The 18509-nt window shown below is 43.3% G+C and overlaps 1 protein-coding gene across 1 annotated transcript in view; it reads left to right on the forward strand.

The window, feature by feature from the left end:
- bop1 (BOP1 ribosomal biogenesis factor) overlaps positions 1-18509 on the forward strand; it is a 148138-nt gene that overhangs the window by 7617 nt on the left and 122012 nt on the right. Inside the window, exons 2-3 of the mRNA XM_048617188.1 lie at positions 5443-5634; positions 10762-10896. Of these exons, the coding sequence (XP_048473145.1) occupies positions 5443-5634; positions 10762-10896 (327 nt within the window). The remainder of the gene's footprint in view (positions 1-5442; positions 5635-10761; positions 10897-18509) is intronic.

Below are 18509 nucleotides of genomic sequence, written 5' to 3' on the forward strand. Positions count from 1 at the left end.
CTCCCCACCTACACTCACCTTTACTGGCTCCATCCCCGCCTCTTCGATCTGTTTGTTTCCTCTCCACCTATCCTCTCCTCTATTCATCTTCTATCCGCCTCCCACTCTCTCCCCATTTATTTCAGAACCCCCTTCCCCTCCCCCATTTCTGATGAAGGGTCTAGGCCCGAAACGTCAGCCTTTCTGCTCCTATGAGCACGTTGGGGCGGCACGTTGGCTCAGTGGTTAGCACTGCAGCCTCAGAGCGCCAGGGACCCGGGTTCGGTTCCAGCCTCGGGCGACTGTCTGTGTGGAGTTTGCACATTCTCCCCGTGTCTGCGTGGGTTTCCTCCGGGTGCTCTGGTTTCCTCCCACAGTCCAAAGATGTGTAGGCTAGGTGGATTGGCCATGCTAAATTGCCCATCGTGTTCATGGGTGTGTGGGTTATAGGGGGATGGGTCTGGGTGGGATGGTCCAAGGGTTGGTGTAGACTTGTTGGGCCGAAGGGCCTGTTTCTACAATTTAAGGATTCTATGATGCTGCTTGGCCTGCTATGTTCATCCAGCCTGCACCTTGTTGTCTCGGATTCTCCAGCATCTGCAGTTCCTACTATCTCTGATGCAAATAAGTTTTGTCTTTGATCACCCTTTCCTCCTGCGATAGTCTTTGTGTTGGTAATATGAGAAGACAAAAGCAAGAGAAGTGAAGTTGGCACTTGCCTATTCAAAATTGCTGTCTATTTTGCCTGCCAAGCAGGTCTTCTGATTTGCAAGGTTCCTTCTACACCAGATATACTTGAATTGATTGATCTGTGGAAGTTTTTGTAGTTTGTGGAATGGGCTGGTAGTATTGCCATATGGCGATATCGGTTGTTTGAGACGTGCATTTCAGTTTGAGGCCCTTGGATTTGGATATAGAACATCTTTTGTGTTCAGCTGCAGTGGCCAGTTCCATTGTTAAGTATAACAAGTGTGTTTTTATTCTTTGTTTGTCTGAGTGCCATAAAACATTTTGTGTGTGTGGTTGTGGGGGCGTGGTGTGGCTGTTGGGACCTTCAGAGACTGATTTGATCGTACTCAAATGATCCTCTGACAGGAAAAGAGACTGAGTATGAGAATTGAGTTGTCTCTCTCGTTTGCATTTCAAGGTGTTGGGTTACTCTATTTATGCCAAGAGAGTCCTTCTGCTGCTTGCATACTTGAAGTTACATTGCCTTGCTTCACATTGTTAAAAAAAAAACTTAAGGCTAAACTCTACAATTTCTTCAAAATGTGATTTGTGCTTGAAATGGACGTCATAGTGTCTGCTTGGCTTTGTTGGTAGCACTTTTGCTTCCAAGTCAGAAGGTCAAGAGTTCAAGATCCATTCCAGAAAACTGAACGCAATGTTTTGGCTGACACTCCCAGCAAATTTGACTTCGTGCACAATTGTCGCTTTTGAAACACGTTCTAACTTCTACCAACCATTATCACTTTGTTTAGCTAAGTGGTAAATTCATCCTTCATTCAATCCTCTAAAGGATTCTTGTAGCATGCTAATATTTCCTTTTTTTTAAATCAAACGTACTTATTCTTTGTAAAAGCATCTCATGCATTGCTGTGTGATCTTATGCACCAGCCTATCGAAGCACCTTGCCACAGTGAACTTGTTTGTTCTTTTTCCGAAATCTACCATGATCCAGTCATGCCTTTGCAATTTTGGTATGAATTTTTATTCTTCTCTTTTTAAGTTGAATTTTTAGTGTTGTTGTCGACTGTGATGCCAGTTCCCAAATCCAGATTCCATTGATCTGTTTGACCTGTTTCATTACTCCTTACCAGATCTGGCAGCACCTCTGACCCTTGTAGCCACACTTGCATACTCCTCCTATCTATATTTCAGCAATTCCATTCCTCTCTTTGTTCCTTTTATTCCAATCCATTAGTGTACAATTGAAATCCCCCAGAACAGTCATTTTGTTGTTCCTACTTATTGTTTTAATGCAGACTAAATTGATTTTTTAAAAAAATCTTGAAGCTCCAGCCATCTGATTGTGTCCCTTGTTAACATCACTTGATGTTTATCAGTATTGTCACTTGACCCCCCTTTTTGAAATGTTTCTTCCTTAAATATTGAATTCAAATATTTTGCTTTCTTCAGCTTGCAATCCAGTTTCCAATAACATTACCAAGTCTAGATATTTCTGTAAAATTGATTACTTGTAATTCTTGTGATCTCCAATTTCTCTTCTGCATTTGCTGCATGCTGTACGTTGTATTTTAACTTAGAGTCATACAGCCATGGAAACAGACCCTTTGGTCCAACCAGTCCACACTGAACATAATCCTAAACTAAACTAGTCCCACCTGCCTGCTCCTGGCCCATATCCCTCCAAATCTTTCCTATTCAGATACCTATCCAAATGTCTTTTAACTGTTGTAATTGCACCTGCATCCACATCCTCAGGAAGTTCATTCCACATGCGAACCCTAATGTGTAAAAAATTTGCCCCTCATGTCTTTGTTAAATCTTTCTCCTCTCACCTTAAAAAATGCACTCCCGGTCTTGAAATCCCCTATCCTAGGGAAAGGACAACTACCATTAACTCCATCTATACCCCTCATTATTTTATAAACTTCAATCAGGTTGCCTCAACCTCCTATGCTCCCGTGGAAAAAGTCCCAGCCTTAAAAGCCTTTCTTTCTAACTTAAACCTTCCATACCCAGCAACATCCGAACCCTCTCCAGCTTAATAATATCCTTCCTGCAACTGGGCGGCCAGAACTGGACACGGTATTCCGGAAGAAGCCTCACCAATGTCCTGTCGAACCTCAACATGACTTCCCAACTCCTATAATCAAAGGACTGAGCAATGAAGACAAGTGTGCCAAATGCCTTTTTAACCACCCTGTCTTTATGTGACGCAGACTTCAAAGAATAATGTACTTGCACCCTTAGGTCCCTCTATTCTACAATACTACCCAAGGCCCTACCATGAATTGTATAATCCCTACCCTTGTTTGTTGTACCAAAATGCTATACCTCGCATTTATCAAGATTGAAATCCATCTGCCGTTTTTCAGCTCATTGACCCATTTGATCAAGATCCCTTTGTAATCTTAGAAAACCTTCTCCACTGTCTACAATGCCACCAATTTTGGTGTCATCTGCAAACATACTGACTGTGCCTTCTATATTCTCATTCAAATCATTTACATAACTGAGAAGGAAAAGAGGATCAAGAGCCGATTCCTGTGGAATACTGCTGATGACAGGCCTCCAGTCCAAAAAGCAATCCTCCACATTACTCTGTGCCCCCTGTCGTTAAGCCAAATATGTATCGAATTGGCACGCTCACCCTGAATCCGATGTGGCTTAACTTTACTAATTAGACTACCATGCAGAACCTTGTCAAAGGCTTTAATAATATCCAAATAAACAACGTCGTTTGCTCTGCCATCAGCAATCCTTTTGGTAACTTCCTCAAAAAACTCAAATCAAGTTTGTGAGACACAATTTTCCTCGCACAAAACCATGCTGACTATCCCTAATCAATGTTTGCTTCTCTAAATGTCCATAAATCCTATCTCTCATAATCACCTCCCACAATTTACCCACAACTGAAGTCCCACTTACAGGCCTATAGTTCCCCGGTTTCTCCTTACAACCTTCCTTAAACAAAGGCACAACGTTAGCCACCTTCCAGTCATCAGGCACGTCACCCCTAGTTATAGATGATGCAGTTATTTCAGCAAGGGCTCTTGCAATTTCCTTCCTTACTTCCAACAGTGTTCTGAGATACATTATGTTACTACTTTATTTACTGTACTTCTGAAGCTTGACACATTGCCAGAGCTACTCGGGTCCTGATCTCATTATAACCTTGGAAAAATGTGCTGAATTCCAGAGGTGAGAGTGACTGCTCGTGGCATCAAGGATTTATTTGACCAAGTAAAGTATCAAGGAGCCGTAGCAAAACTGGAATCAATGGGAATGGGGGAAAAGCTACCTGCTGGTTGGAGTCATATTTCGCACGTAGGAAGACTGTTGTGATTGTTGGGGGTCAGTCATCTCAGCTCCAGGACATCTCTGCAAGAGTTCTTCATTGATGGGCGCAACCATCTTCAGCTGCTTCATCAATGACCTTCCCTCTATCTTAAGGCCAGAGGTGGGGATGTTTGCTGATGGTTGCACAATATTCAACACTGTCCATGACTCCTCAGACACTGAAGTAGACCATGTTCAAATGCAACAAGATCTGCGCAATATCCAGGCTTGGACTAAGTAACATTTGTAACACACAAATGCCAGGTAATAACCGTGTCTAACAAGTGACGATCTAACCACCACACATTGACATTCAATGGTGTTACCGTCACTGAACCCCTCACTTTCAACATCCCAGGGATTACCATCGACCAGAAGCTGCACTGGACTAGCTGCGTAAACAGTGGTTACAAGAACAGATCAGAGACTAGGAATATTGCAGCAAGTAACTCACCTCCTGATTCCCTAAATCCTGTCCACTATCTACAGAGCACAAGTAGGTGTGTGATGGAATACTCTGCTCTGGCCTGGATGAATACAGCTCCAACAACACTCAAGAAGTTTAACACTTAGGCATAGGCAATAAATGCTGGCCCAGCTCGCAATACCCACGTCCCATGACTGAATAAAAAACAATCCAGGACACAGCAGCCCAGTTGATTGGCAACGCATGCACAAATGTCCACTGTCTCCACCACAGACACTTAGTACACGTTGCAGAAATTCACCAAGGCTGCACCCAATTTGGCCTATTGTGCGTTGGAGAATCCACTGGATGACCACTTTGCAGAACACCTCTGCTTGCATACCCACGTGTCTGTCATCAGCATGCTACAATGCTCCCGTGAGTCACAGTGCAAACTGAAGGAACAACATTTCATCTTCAGACAAGGCACTTTACAGCCTTCTGGTTTTAATATTGAGTTCAACATCTTCAGGTTGTGAACTCACTCCCATTCCTTCTCTTTATTATAACTTGTTACATTCTCTGTCACCATGTCCTCCCTCTCCTCCCCAGTTTGGCAGTTAGGCACTTCATTGTTCTGCCATTCTCACACTATGATCACTTAATCTGCACTATCAGCACCCTTTCTCCCCCAGCACTCCACCCCCACATTATTGCATAAATGCTGCCTCCTCCACACTTCATGTCAACTCTAATGAACAGTTACCTAGACTCAATGTTAGCTTGCCCTCTCTTCATGGATGTTGCCTGACCTGCTTTTGTTTCTGGCAGTTTTCGTTTTCAGTGGTTCAAGAAGTCAGCTCACAATCACCTTCTCGAGGGCAAATAGGGATGAGTAATAAATGCTGGCAATGTCCACATCCCACGAGCGAATATAAAAAGGACTTGCTTTGAACTTTACTTTGGGTGATCTGCAAGGTTAATTAGAAACACTTAATTTTTGATTTTGATTCTGTATCTTTATTTTACAGCTTTCCGTCTCTGAAAATGCAGCACTTGATGAAGATGGAGACGACTTAACAGACAGTGAAGAGAGCCTTTTCTCTGGCCTGGATGATTCAGGGAGTGATAGCAGTGATGACGAAGATGAGGATAAAGAAAGCGATGATGATAGTGGACTTGAAGAGAAGAGCATTAAGAAGTGCAGCAAACAGGATGTTAAGGTGAGATACAATAGCTACAGTTTTTCTTTGCTTATGAGAAGTATTGTTGTCCTGAATGTCCAACCAATATTTGGTTTCTGTTTGTAACTGGCTGTTTTCAGCAGGTAGGGGTTTATTTTCTTTTTATATCATCCATCAAATGTCACAATCACTGGTCCTTCATTTTGTTGAGACCAATAGTGTTTTTTGTGTTTGTTTTTATTTTTAAGTTGGAAGCTGCTAAACTGGACTGGGTTTTGGTTTTGCCCTCCCTAGTTCTCCAGTTAATGACTTGTGGAAGGTTCTGAGGGGAAAAAAATTCCAGTTGTAATAAATCAGCAAAAGGCACTAGAGATCTGCGGAAGCTGTTCACATGACTGGTGGCTTTGGAATTCAAGCAAGATACATAGTTCTGTAGGTTGACCCACGATGCTATTAGAGGGAGAATTCCCGGATTTTGACCCAGTGATAGCGAAGGAACGGTGATGTATTTCCAAGTCAGGATGGTGAGCGGCTTGGAGGGGAACTTGCAACAGGTGGTGTTCCCATGTATCTGCTGCCCTGTCCTTCTAGATGGAAGTGGTCGTGGGTTTGGAAGGTGCTGTCTGCGGTGTTTCTGTAGTACATTTTGTAGATGGTATACATCACTGACACTCAGTAGCAGCAGTGGAGGGAGTGGATGGTTGTGAATGTAGTGCCAATCAAGTGGGTTGCTTTGTCCTGGATGGTGTCAAGCTTCTTGAGTGTTGTTGGGGCTGAACTCATCCAGGCAAGTGGGGAGTATTCCATCACGCTCCTGACTTGTGCTTTGTAGATAGTGGGACAGGCTTTGAGGAGTCAGGAGGGGAGTTACTCACCGCGGTATTTCAGCCATGTGTTTAATGAGATACTAGGCAAATATTTGATGGAGAAGGGAATAGAGAGTTGTGATGGTAAATATAGATGAGGAAAGGCTCAAATGAAGTGTAATCACTGGAATGGACTGGGGGTTGTGCTGAATGGCTGTTGGTGCTGTAGATCTCTGTAATAAACATCCCAAGGTTCAGGCAGCTGCTTGGTAGAGTTCAAATATTCCAGGATTCCTTCTAACACAAAGAATACTGGCAGAGCCCAGTTGACAGAATCCTACATAGGAGCACCTATCACAAATGTTGGATTTCTTGCTCCCAAACAGAACAGAAACTGGTGAGATTTTTAAAAACATTTTCTGGAGTGCAGGTCATCAACAAGCCTGTCACTAAGATCCCATTGCTCGTTGCCTCAATGAAGTGGTGGTGAATCTCTGAACGGTGATAGTAACTCCCATGGTGCTGTCAGGTATGGAGGTTTGGGATTTGAGCCAATGTTTCTCCAGAGTAGGATAGTGTCACGTGAAAGAGATTTTCTAGGAGGTGATGTTCCTTGGAGCGTCACCCTTAGCCATCTAGGTGGTGAAGGCTGTGGATTTGGGGAATGCTGCTGAAGTCCTGCAGTGCAGATTGAATCCATTGGAGCTGTTTTGTACAGGTGAGAGAGGGACTGAACATTTTGGTTAATGGATAAGATGGCAGTCAAGCTGGCTGTTTATACTCTGGATAGTATTGAGCTTCTTGAGTGATGTTGGAGCTGCATTTGACCAGGCGTGTGGGGAGTATTCCATCACACAATTTACTTGTGCCTTACAGATGGTAGACAGGCTTTGGAGATTTATTTGCTGTGCAATACCTAGCACCTGTGCTCTAGTAGCAGTGAAATTTGTGCTACTCTCATGTCTTCACTCAAATGTTCAAAGGCATGGGATAATTGTCAATGGACTAAGCTATAGTGTTAGAAATCTAATGGCCCAACTGTCATATCTATAATTTCTGCTACTTGCTTGGGTTTTGTCTTTGGTGCTTAGTCCTATTGATCTATGAAATATTCAGAATTTGATTACATTGTGTGCACATATTTATGGCTTCAGAATTGGAAAATGGAAGATTTAGACAACTCTTGACTTGCAAAGGCTTTACCAGGTAAGTTCTTTTTGGAACTCAAGTCACAGGCCCAAAAGAACGTGCCTGTTTGCAAAAGTCAACCGACTTTGTGGACCAAAGCTTTTAAAAGTGAGAAAAATGTCTTTTTTTAAATGACTATAATTTCTAGATATACAGACTGGTGTTTGGAAGGGTCCTTGTGCCGAAGATTGCCTAGCAAAGTCTTTAGAGTTTAGTTTTCTGTTTTGCCGCAGGTCTAACAGTTAGAAAAGGACATCCAAACCAAAAATAGCAAATTCTGTCTCTCCCAAAAAGTGGGAGTTAGAAGAAAGCTGGCAGTTTGATTAGGTTTACAAGGAAAGAAGCTCTCACTCTGCTTTTGATTTGATTATCATTGTCACATGTATCAAGGTACAGTGAAAAGTTTCGTTCTGCGTGCAGTGCAGGCAGATCAGACCATACAAAGTACATAAGGGTAATAGAACAGAACGAGGAATACAATGTTACAGCTGCAGACAAGGTACACAAAGAGTGAGATCAACACTGAATTTGAGAGGAACTGAAAATAATAAATGCTAGAAATCACACTGGTCAGGCCGCATCCATGGAGAGAGAGCAAGCTAACGTTTCGAGTCTGGGTGACTCTTCAGAGCTGAAGCAAAGTGTGGAAGGGGCAGCATTTATGTTATAGTTGGGGAGGGTGGTTGGAATGTAGAGTACTTGGGAGAAAGAATGTTGATTGATTATTCTGAACTACCAGAATGTGAGAATGGCAGAATAATGGTGCGCCTAACTGCCACACCTGAAAGAACAGACAGTCCCACTGGGGTGGGGAAAGGGGAGAAAGGACATGGTGACAGACAATGTAACAAGCAAAGCTAAAAGGAAGAGATGGAATGGGAATTGGTTCACAATTTGAAGGTGTTGAACTCAGTGTTAAGTGCAGAAGGCTGTAAATTGTCTAGTCTGAAGATGAGATGTTGTTCCTCCAGTTTGTGCCGTGTTTCATTGGAGCACTGCAGCATGCTGAGGACAGATATGTGGGCATGCAATCAGGATGTTGTGTTAAAATGATCGGCTATGGGAAGGTCAGGGTCACGCTTGTACACAGACCGAAGATGTTCTGCAAAGCCGTCACCCAGTCTGCGTTTGGTTTCTCCAATGTAGAGTAGGCCACATTGGGTGCAGTGAATGCAGTATACAAGATTGGAGGATGAAAGACTATTTAGGCCCTTGGATGGTGAGCAGGGAAGAGGTGAAGGGGCAGGTTTTGCACCTTCTGCAGTTACATGGGAAAGTGCCATAGGAAAGGGGGTTGGGGTAGTGGTAGTGGTTGATGAATGGACGGGGTATTCCAGAGGGAACGGTCCCCACAAAATGCAGAAGGGGGACTGAGGAGAAGATGTGTTTGGTGGAGTTCTGCTGGAGTTGTCTGAAATGGCAGAGAATGATCCTTTGAATGCGGGGGCTGGTGGAATGAAAAGTGAGGACAAGGGACGCCTGATCACGCTGCTGGGAGTGATGGGAAGGGGCAAGGGTGAATTCACAGGTAATAGATTGGATGCATTTGAGGGATTTGAGAGGCCCATTCAGAAGTCTAATAACAGTGGGGAGAAGAAGAAAACATTGACAGTGATTTTAACAGACTTAAAATTGAAGTTTAAAAGATCAGAATAATTTCTGTAGAAGAGAGCCCATAAAAGTTAATATGCATCAGTGCTGTCTTGAAAATGTATCTTGTGAGGCAACAGGGAGGCAATGGCATTGTGGTATTATCGCTGGACTGTTGATCCAGAGACCCAGATAACGTTCTGGGGACCCGGGTTTGAATCCCGCCAGAACAGATGGTGGAATTGGCATTGGAATTAAGAATCTAGAGATGACTGTGGATCCATTGTCAATTGTCAGAAAAACCCATATGGTTCACTGAAGTCCTTTAGGGAAGGAAACTGCCATCCTTACCTGGTCTGGTCTACATGTGACTTCAGCCCCACAGCATTGTGGTTGACTCTTAACTGCCCTCTGGGCAATAAGGAAAGGCAATAAATGCTGCCTAGCCGGTGACACCCTCATCCTGTGAATGAATTTAAAAAAAATTGAATCCTAAAAGTTTTAAATATTAATGTTCCTAACTGCTTCCCAGCTGAATCGGTATCCCTGAGTCCTGAACTCAGAAAGCTGAACTGTTAACACCGTTTGAGTACCTGGGTCTGACTGATCTTCCACCCAAACTGAGATAACAATGATAATGATAGCAATCTGATGTTGTCGGGCAGGAAATCCAAAGGAAATGTGCGAAGTCAACCCGTTCTATCTTGTCCATTTGAGCCCTTGACCCTACAGGAACTGTTATATTTTGCTTTTGTTCTGCTCAACCATAATACCTCTGTGTCATATCAGTCTCTGTATAAATGTGTATGTTTGGGTTAAAGTGGAATATTGTTTAATCCTGCATAGTAGCTTAGTTGATGCCAGTTTTGGCAGTTATTGTAAGAAAACATTTTGCTGTTCATAAATGTTATTTTTCAGTTTACTGAAAATCCCAGTCGGAATCTGTTCTTGTTAACAGTAATAAATAGAAACAAATTTGCCATTTTTGGTGCTTGAATAAGGCATTTATGCTTTTTGAATGTCTCATGGAATAGTGGGGCTTGATTTCCAATGCACTTCTCCTGTCAGAGCTGGAACAACTCACAGAATTAACAAGCACTTGGTCAATTATATATTTCTGAAGTTAAGAGGAAGTTTGAGTTGTCACACTTGGACTTGGAGCTTGTAGGGCAATACAAGCTGGTTAGATTTTTGACCCTGATTTGTTTGTTTTTGCATGTAAGTCTTTTATGAACTAAATATTGCACTTGGCCATAGTTTTATTAAGGGTAAGATTGAAGTGCAGTGATGTTACAATGTTCTGGGACATGGGATTAATCCCCCCTCCAGCAGTTGGTGATGTTGAAATTTTACTTTAAGTCTGGAATTGAAAGTTAGTCTCTGTAATGGTAACTATGATGCCATCACTATTAAAAATCCATCTGGTGCACTCGTGTCCTTCATGAAACCTTGCCTGATCTGGTTCTACGGGATCAGTGAATTTGATGGTTTTGTTAAGCAATCTACTGCTTGTCTGTGTTAAACCAAATGCGCAGCCTTGGTCTTATTTTGTTTTTGTTGTGTTTGTGGCTTTCTCTCCCAGAATCTTAAAGTAGCCAGGAAGGAGGAGGGAGAAAACAATGGAAAGTTGTCAGAGTCAGATTGCAGTCTCCATCTTGAGCAGCCTGGGCCAACCTCTCCAGGAGATGAATATGAGGAGGACACTTCAGATGAAGAGGTAAGAAGAGAGCCCTTTCTCTTGCCTGCATGCTTAACCCTTCGGGTTGCTGATGTGTTTGAATCAATGCTTGGATGAAGTTGTTGGTGTTAGTTCAAAGCCAACCTGTTGAAACCTCATTGATATTCAACACAAATCCTTAAAATCTCTTGCTACAGCAAAATGTTACCTATTTTTCAAATACACAATAGATAATGTTCATCTCTCTTTCTTTTCTCTCTCTCTCTCTCTTTCTCTGTTGTATTGACATTTGAACCAGTAAGGTGAAATTCGAAACGTTAGCTTGCTTTCTGTTCATGGATGCTGCCTGACCCGCTGTGATCTCCAGCATTTTTTTGTTTTCAGGTGAAATTTATAAATGGTTCCTGGTACCTTGTTTAAGTGGTGAGCCTTGGGCAGCATGTTTGTGCTTTCAGTGGTACTGTGCTTGACTCTTAGTCAGAAGGTTCTGACTTTATAAAGCCATTCCAGGAATGTGAGCATAAAATTCAGACCAGAGGAACACTGTGTTGTTCATATAGAATGTGAAATCAAGTGCCATCTGTCCTTTCTGGTGGAGTGAAAAAGATCCTAAGGTGCTCACTGGGGTGAAAGATAAGGGAGGTTGTTCTCCCAGTATATTGTGGGGCGGCGATGGCCTAGTGGCATTATCGCTGGACTATTAATCCAGAGACCCAGATAGTGTTCTGGGGACCCGGGTTCGAGTCTCGCCATGGCAGATGGTGGAATTTGAATTCAATAAAATATCTGGAATTAAGAATCTAATGATGACCACAAATCCATTGCCGATTGTCGGAAAAACCCATCTGGGTCACTAATGTCCTTTAGGGAAGGAAACTGCCATCCTTACCTGGTCTGGCCTACATGTGACTCCAGGCCCACAGCAATGCAGTTGACTCTTAAATACCCTCTGGGCAATTAGGGATGGGCAATAAATGCTGCCTGGCCAGTGACGCCCTCATCCCATGAATGAATAAAGAAAAATAAAGAAATTATCCTTCAGCCAACATCAATCATCAAACTGTGATCTGGTTGTTTGGGTCATTTCTGTTTGGGCATTGCTATCTTTCTGACATTAAACAGAAAGTACGCTTTTAAAAGAATTGGCTTTGAAGGAGCTGAGGATGTCACCTGCTGGGCGAAGCTGACACTTGTATCCCTCTGTTCCCTCTGTTCTGTAGTTATTAAGGCAGTAGGTTGCTGTGCTGAACTTCCTCAACACCATAGTGCACTACCACCACTGTCTTTGTTTGAAGAAAATGGTAATGTCTTGCCTCTATTTGTTGCTGACAAGTTTTATTTTCCTGGTGTGCTGTTCCGTGCATCTCATGCATTCGTGGCACCTCTCTGGAATCATGTGCTCTCTAGTCATGGAAGTGACAACCCCAGTTGAATTCTGTCCACCCCTCGGGGGGAAAAAAATCCAGCGGCATTGAAGCCCGTTTTAGAATTCTGACTCTTTGTGATCAGCAAATCCTACTTGAAGTATGGGATAAAACAGTGACAAGCTTGCACTCAGCACCTTGACTGCTCACGAACAGAGACTGCCTCTCATCCATTGACAGCACAACTGCCTTCAGGCTGCTTGCTGTTTAGTTTCTTTAGGCTCCATGCTGAGCCATGTCTCCGTTTTGTGGCATTTTCTAAATAGTGACTGTGCAACTGCTTTGCATCTTCATCCTGGAATAGTGAGGTGTTTGCTCCTGACATCTGGTTTCACTACTGACGTTCCTGGGAGGATTTGTGTACTTTCCTGTATTGGGTATACTTCCAATGGGAATTGATGTCGACAGTTAACCACTGGATTAGGTGTTCTTTCTGGAACAAATCTCCTTGGGGTTAGTGTTGCTTGTGTGACCTCTGGTGCTGAGCCTGTTTGCAGATTTTTGGATCTGTTTAGCCTAGTTTCTGGTGTTGAATTCCAATCTCCTCCTCCTCCTACCTTCGGTTATGGTTTGAACAGACGCTGTGATTTCTGTTGGGGAGCTAACTGCTGCTGTCAAAAGATCCGCTGTTTAACAAACCTAGTGTGTCATTCTTGTAAAAGTTTGGCCTGGCTTGTCATGTTAGATAAATGCTGTCACTGTTAATACAGTCTTATAAATTGCTTTCTCCCTCATGTCTGGTGTGATGTGTTGATTTTCTCTTTGGCTACGAGTAAATGATAACATTTAATATTTAGATATATTTTCGTCTGTAACGCAGGGAGATCCATAGAACTGTTTTGAAGTTTATAGCACGTGAAGATCCCATTTGTCCTATGCTGTTTGCAGCTTCTCTGCTGGAATGTTGTAATTTAATCTGCACTCTCCCTATCCCTCTTGTCACCTTCTGCTTCATATATTTTTTTACAACGTTCTTCAAATGCTGTCAATAATCTTCACCCTAGTCGTTCTGTCTGTATGGACCAGTTAGCTGTATTTTGTGATGTTTCAAGGACCTTTGCATGTCTGCAAGCCACACTGAACCATGTTCTGAGATGTTTTTAAATTTACAGCACTAAAAAAAGTGCTTTGTAACCCCACCAGGGGCGCAAAGTTCACACAGGAGAATCCATCATTAAGAAGTATGAGTTATAGTAGGAAAGGTTTAGGGGATACATGTAGGCCATAAACATCAGTTTGTGCATGTATTCCTGACTCTGTCTGTCCACTTTTGGTGCTAATGTCTGAATCGATTAGGGTACAAATTGGGGAGGTTTTGGCCTAATGATATTATCACTGGACTGATAATCCAGAGACCCAGGTAATGTTGTGGGGCTCCTTTATGTGTTTGTTTATTTATTTATTTATTTTTATTCATTCACGGGATGAGGGCATCGCTGGTGAGGCAGCATTTATTGCCCGTCTGTAATTGCCCAGAGGGCTGTTAAGAATCAGCAGAGTCAAGCAGATGGTGGAAATTGAATTCAATAAAAATCTGGAATTAAGACTCTAATGATGACCATGAAGCCATTGTTGGTTATCAGAAAAACCCATCTGGTTCACTAATGTCCTTTTAGGGAAGGAACCTGCCATCCTTTGGTCTGGGCTCCATGTGATTCCAGACCCACAGAAATGTGGTTGACTCTTAACTGCCCTCTGGGCAACTAGGGATGAGCAATAAATGCCATCTTAGCCAGTAATACCATCATCCTGTGAATTAATAAAAAAAAACGTTGTTAGGGTCACTGTCGCTGAGTCTAGTTTTCAGTTCCAGGTGTATTAATGGAATTTAAATTCCAAGGAATTGAACCTACATCCCAGAGCATCAGCCTGGGCCTGTGGATTACTCCTGTCATTACCACTACTATCCAACAAACTTCACCCAATGAATGTTTTCTCTGTACATATTTCGGTGGGGTGGGTAGAGATGGACTGCTGCTTCTCCCTCTTGATGTTACTTGCTTGATTAAAGATTCGTCCATGTTAATTAGATTATGCTTTGGTGCAAGGCTTATTTTTATATGACAATCTGGTGAATAGAATCATAGAATCCGTACAGTGTGGAAGCTGGCCATTCGGCCTATCGAGTCCACACCGCCCCTCCAAAGAGCACCCCACATCCCCACCCTATCCCTATAACCGTGCATTTCCCATGGCTAATTCACCTGGCCTGCACATCTTTGGACTGTGGGAGGAAACCAGAGCACCTGGAGGAAACCCACGCAAACACAGCGAGAATGAGCAAACTCCACATACGGTCACCCGAGGCTGGAATCAAACTCGGTCCCTGGTGCTGTGAGGCAGCAGTGCTAACCACTGAGCCACTGTGCTGCCCTATACATTCCATGATAAATATTCTAGTTCTATTTCTTAACAGAATTTGAATCTTGCAGTTGCTGTAGTAGATTTGAACCGATGATTAGCGTTATGCAGTACCTTATGCTCAATCAAATGTTCCAAAACACTTGATGAGATGATTATCAGACAAATGTTGACAGTAGGAAATGCACCATAACTGGACCTCTGAAACAAAAATCATAGAATCCCGATCGTGTGCAAGCAGGTCATTTGGCCCGTTGAGTCAGTAGTTAGTAAAGTTCTGCCAGCATTAATGTGAAGGAATTAATTTCTTCCTGTATTACTCTGAATCCCTTCAAGAGCACCAACAGTGAGTTTGGAGCATTTATCAATCTGTCAGGATTCTACAGCAATCCACTTCAGATGGTTCAATGAAGTGTTCAGGAAAGCATGCCACGAGCAGTACCAGGCATACCTAAAAATTAGATGTCAACCTGGTGAAGCCACTAAACAGCATAAGCAGAGAGTGACAGACAGAGCTAAGTGATCCCACAACCAACGGATCAGATCTAAGCTCTGCAGTCCTGCCACATCCAGTTGTGAATGATAGTGAACAATTAAACAACTCACTGGAAGAGGAGGCTCCTCAAATATTTCTATCTTCAATGATGGAAGACTCCAGCATAGCAGTGCAAAAGATAAGGATGAAATATTTGTAACAATCTTCAGCTGGAAGTGTCAAGTGGATGATCCATCTCGGCCTCCTCCGGTGGTCTCCAGTGTCATAGATACCAGTCATCAGCCAATTCAGTTAATTCCATGTGACAGCAAGAAACAATTACAGGCAGTGTATACTGCAAAGGCTGCTGGTCCTGACAACATTCTGGCAGTAGTACTGAAGACGTGTTCCAGAACTTGCTGCTCCCCGAGCCAAGCTGTTCCAGTACAGTTACAACACTGGTATCTACCCGCCAATGTGGAAAATTGCCCAAGTATGTCCTGTACACACAAAGCAGGACAAATCCAATCTGGCCATTTATCGCCCCATCAGTCTCCTCTCGATCATCAGTAAAGTGATGGAAGGTGTCAGTAACAGTGCTATCAAGCAGCACCTGCTCAGCAATAACCTCTTCAATGACGCTCAGTTTGGGTTCCGCCAGGGCCTCCCAGCTCCTGACTTTATTACAGCCTTGGTTCAAACACGGACAAAAGAGCTGAATTCCAGAGGTGAGGTGAGCGTGACAGCACTTGGCATCAAGGGTGCATTCAACTGAGTGTGGCATCAAGGAGCTCCAGCAAAGCTGGAATCAAAGGGTATTAAGCGACAAACTCTCCAGTGGTTCGAATCATGCCTAGCACATAGGAACGTGGTTGTGATTGTTGGAGATCAGTCACCTCAGCTCCAGGACATCTCTGCAGGAGTTCCTCAGGGTAATTTCCTAGGCCAAACCATCTTCAGCTGCTTCATCAATGACCTTCCCTTCATCATAAGGTCAGAAGTGGAGATTGTGCAATCATCGGCAAACATGTTCAGCACCATTCGTGACTCCTCAAATAATGAAGCAGCCCATGTTCAAGTGCAACAAAATCTGGACAACATCCAAGCTTGAGCTGACGAGTGGCAAGTAATATTCGCATCACACAAATGCCAGGGAATGACCATCTCCAATAAGAAATGATCTAACCACCACCCCTGACATTCAATAATATTACCATTACTGAATCTGCCACTATCAACATCCTGTGGATTGTCATTGACCAGAAACTCAACTGGACTCATCACAAAGGCAGTGACTAAGAGAGCAGGTCTGAGGCTAGGAATTTGTGGCGAGTAACTCACCTCCTGACTCCCCAAAACCTGTCCACCATCTACAAGCAGGAGTCAGGAGTATGATGGAATACTCCCCTCTTGCCTGGTTGGGTGCAGCTCCAAAAACACTCGAAGCTTGACACCATCCAGGACAAAGCAGCCCACTTGAATGACGCCACATCCGCAAGTATCCAGTTCCTCCACCATTGATGCTCAGTTGTGGCAGTGTGTACTATCTACAAGAGGCACTGCAGAAATTCACCAAACATCTTTAGACAGCAACTTCAAGACCTGTGCCGACTACCAGATACATGGGAACACCACCACCTGCAAGTTTGCCTACAAGCTGCTCACCATCCTGACTTGGAAATATATCATTGTTTCTTCACAGTCACTGGGTAAAATCCTGGAATTCCCTCCCTTAGGACATTGTGGGCCTACCTACAGCATATGGACTGCAGCGGTTCAAAGAGGTAGCTCACCACTACCTCCTCAAGGGCAAGTAGGGATGGGCAATAAATGTTGGCCAGCCAGTGACGTCTACGTTCCATGAATGAATGAAAAAAATGATGATTTTATTTTCGTTGGTGGGAACTGACAACTGACCTGATTTAATTGCTTCACAGTTTTGGAAACTTGTCATGGTCAGTTTTGAACTTAGGGCCAGCTGTTTGGGGAAACGGGAGCGGGCTGAGAATGAAAGATTGAATAATTGGCTTGTGGGTTGTTGGCCCATAACTATAACCGTTGCACTCCTACCTTGGGAAATGTCTGTTTTGGCTAGCAGCCAAGGTTAGGAAAGAGATGCAAACTTGGCACCTGTTTTTTGGTACAAGCTCCTCGTGTTTGTGGCTGTTCTTCGTGTGGAAACGCGGTGGACGTTCTGGAGTGAGGAGGATAATGCAAAAAATGTTACTGACAAGCGAGAGGCAAGTTGAGCATTTTTCACTTCCATTACCTGCCTCTCTTCAGTATCCCTTGATTGCTTCCCTCGCTGAAGAGGGTAGCAATATCCCTTAAACTTGTCTTAAATATTTTTAATGGACCAGTTCAGTGATGTTATTACACCATTTTGGAACAGATGGAACTTGTACTATTCTTTATAGCCTCTCAGCTATTGAGTGGAAAAGGTCTGCTTGTTTTCCTTCTTCAACTTTTAACTTCCTGGTTGTTCAGCTTGTCCCCGGTTTTGAGGAGGAAATGCAACTATTATACCACAGCTGCTGTATGCTGTTTAGTTAATGCAGGGAACCATGTCAATTCTGCTGGAAGTTATGAGTGTCAATAACATGGGGATGTGTGTGTGTGTGTATGTGAGATTGCAAGTGAGGAAGTGGATATATGGAAGTGGAGATGAGAGGGACTTGTTGAGTACATTGGTTACTTGATAAGAAAGAATGTTTAGTGAATGAACACGATAAACAGAGAGGAGTTAATCTGAACATTTATAATGTCTTGTTTTACCAGAGGTTGTGATTGCAAGGGACCGTTCCTCTTTTTGAACTTTCCTAACTTCAGTCAAGCCCTTGGTGATCTTCCAGAGTTTGTTCTGTTTCTACATGGAAAGATTATGGCAAGATGTAACTTTCAGTTCTCTGCTTGGACAAACCTTGCAGTCAAAAAAGCCTTTTCAGGAGAGCAGTGAGAATAGTTCCTTCCAGCTGGCCCTGTCATTCAGGAGACTGTGCACAGGATCTTGTCCATCCTGCTTTGCTGTCAAGCTCCTATCCCTTTCGGAGCCAGGAAACTGTCAGCTTTCCTTTCTGAAAGTTTTGACTGCGTGGTGTTCGCTTTGCTGGACAGCTGTCTGTTGCTGAGGGTAAGACAGTTACTCTGAAAGCTATATTTGTTGGTTTTTGTTTTCGACTGCCCAGCAACTCCCTGTGTCATAATATAAAACACACTAAACTTTTCCACTTCTGCCTCAAGGATTTTGATTCTCACTTTCAACCATCTCTCAGAGATGACTCCGGATGAAGAATTCTGGATGAGGCCTTGTTTTGCAGAAAATGGGAGGAGGTTTATGTCTGACTCTACCCGAGGCATGAGAGATGGCCGTGGTGTGTTCTGCAAGTTGGCGT

The sequence above is a fragment of the Rhincodon typus genome, chromosome 2 (genome assembly GCF_021869965.1).
Source record: "Rhincodon typus isolate 14 chromosome 2, sRhiTyp1.1, whole genome shotgun sequence".
In the NCBI taxonomy this organism is placed as follows: domain Eukaryota; kingdom Metazoa; phylum Chordata; class Chondrichthyes; order Orectolobiformes; family Rhincodontidae; genus Rhincodon; species Rhincodon typus.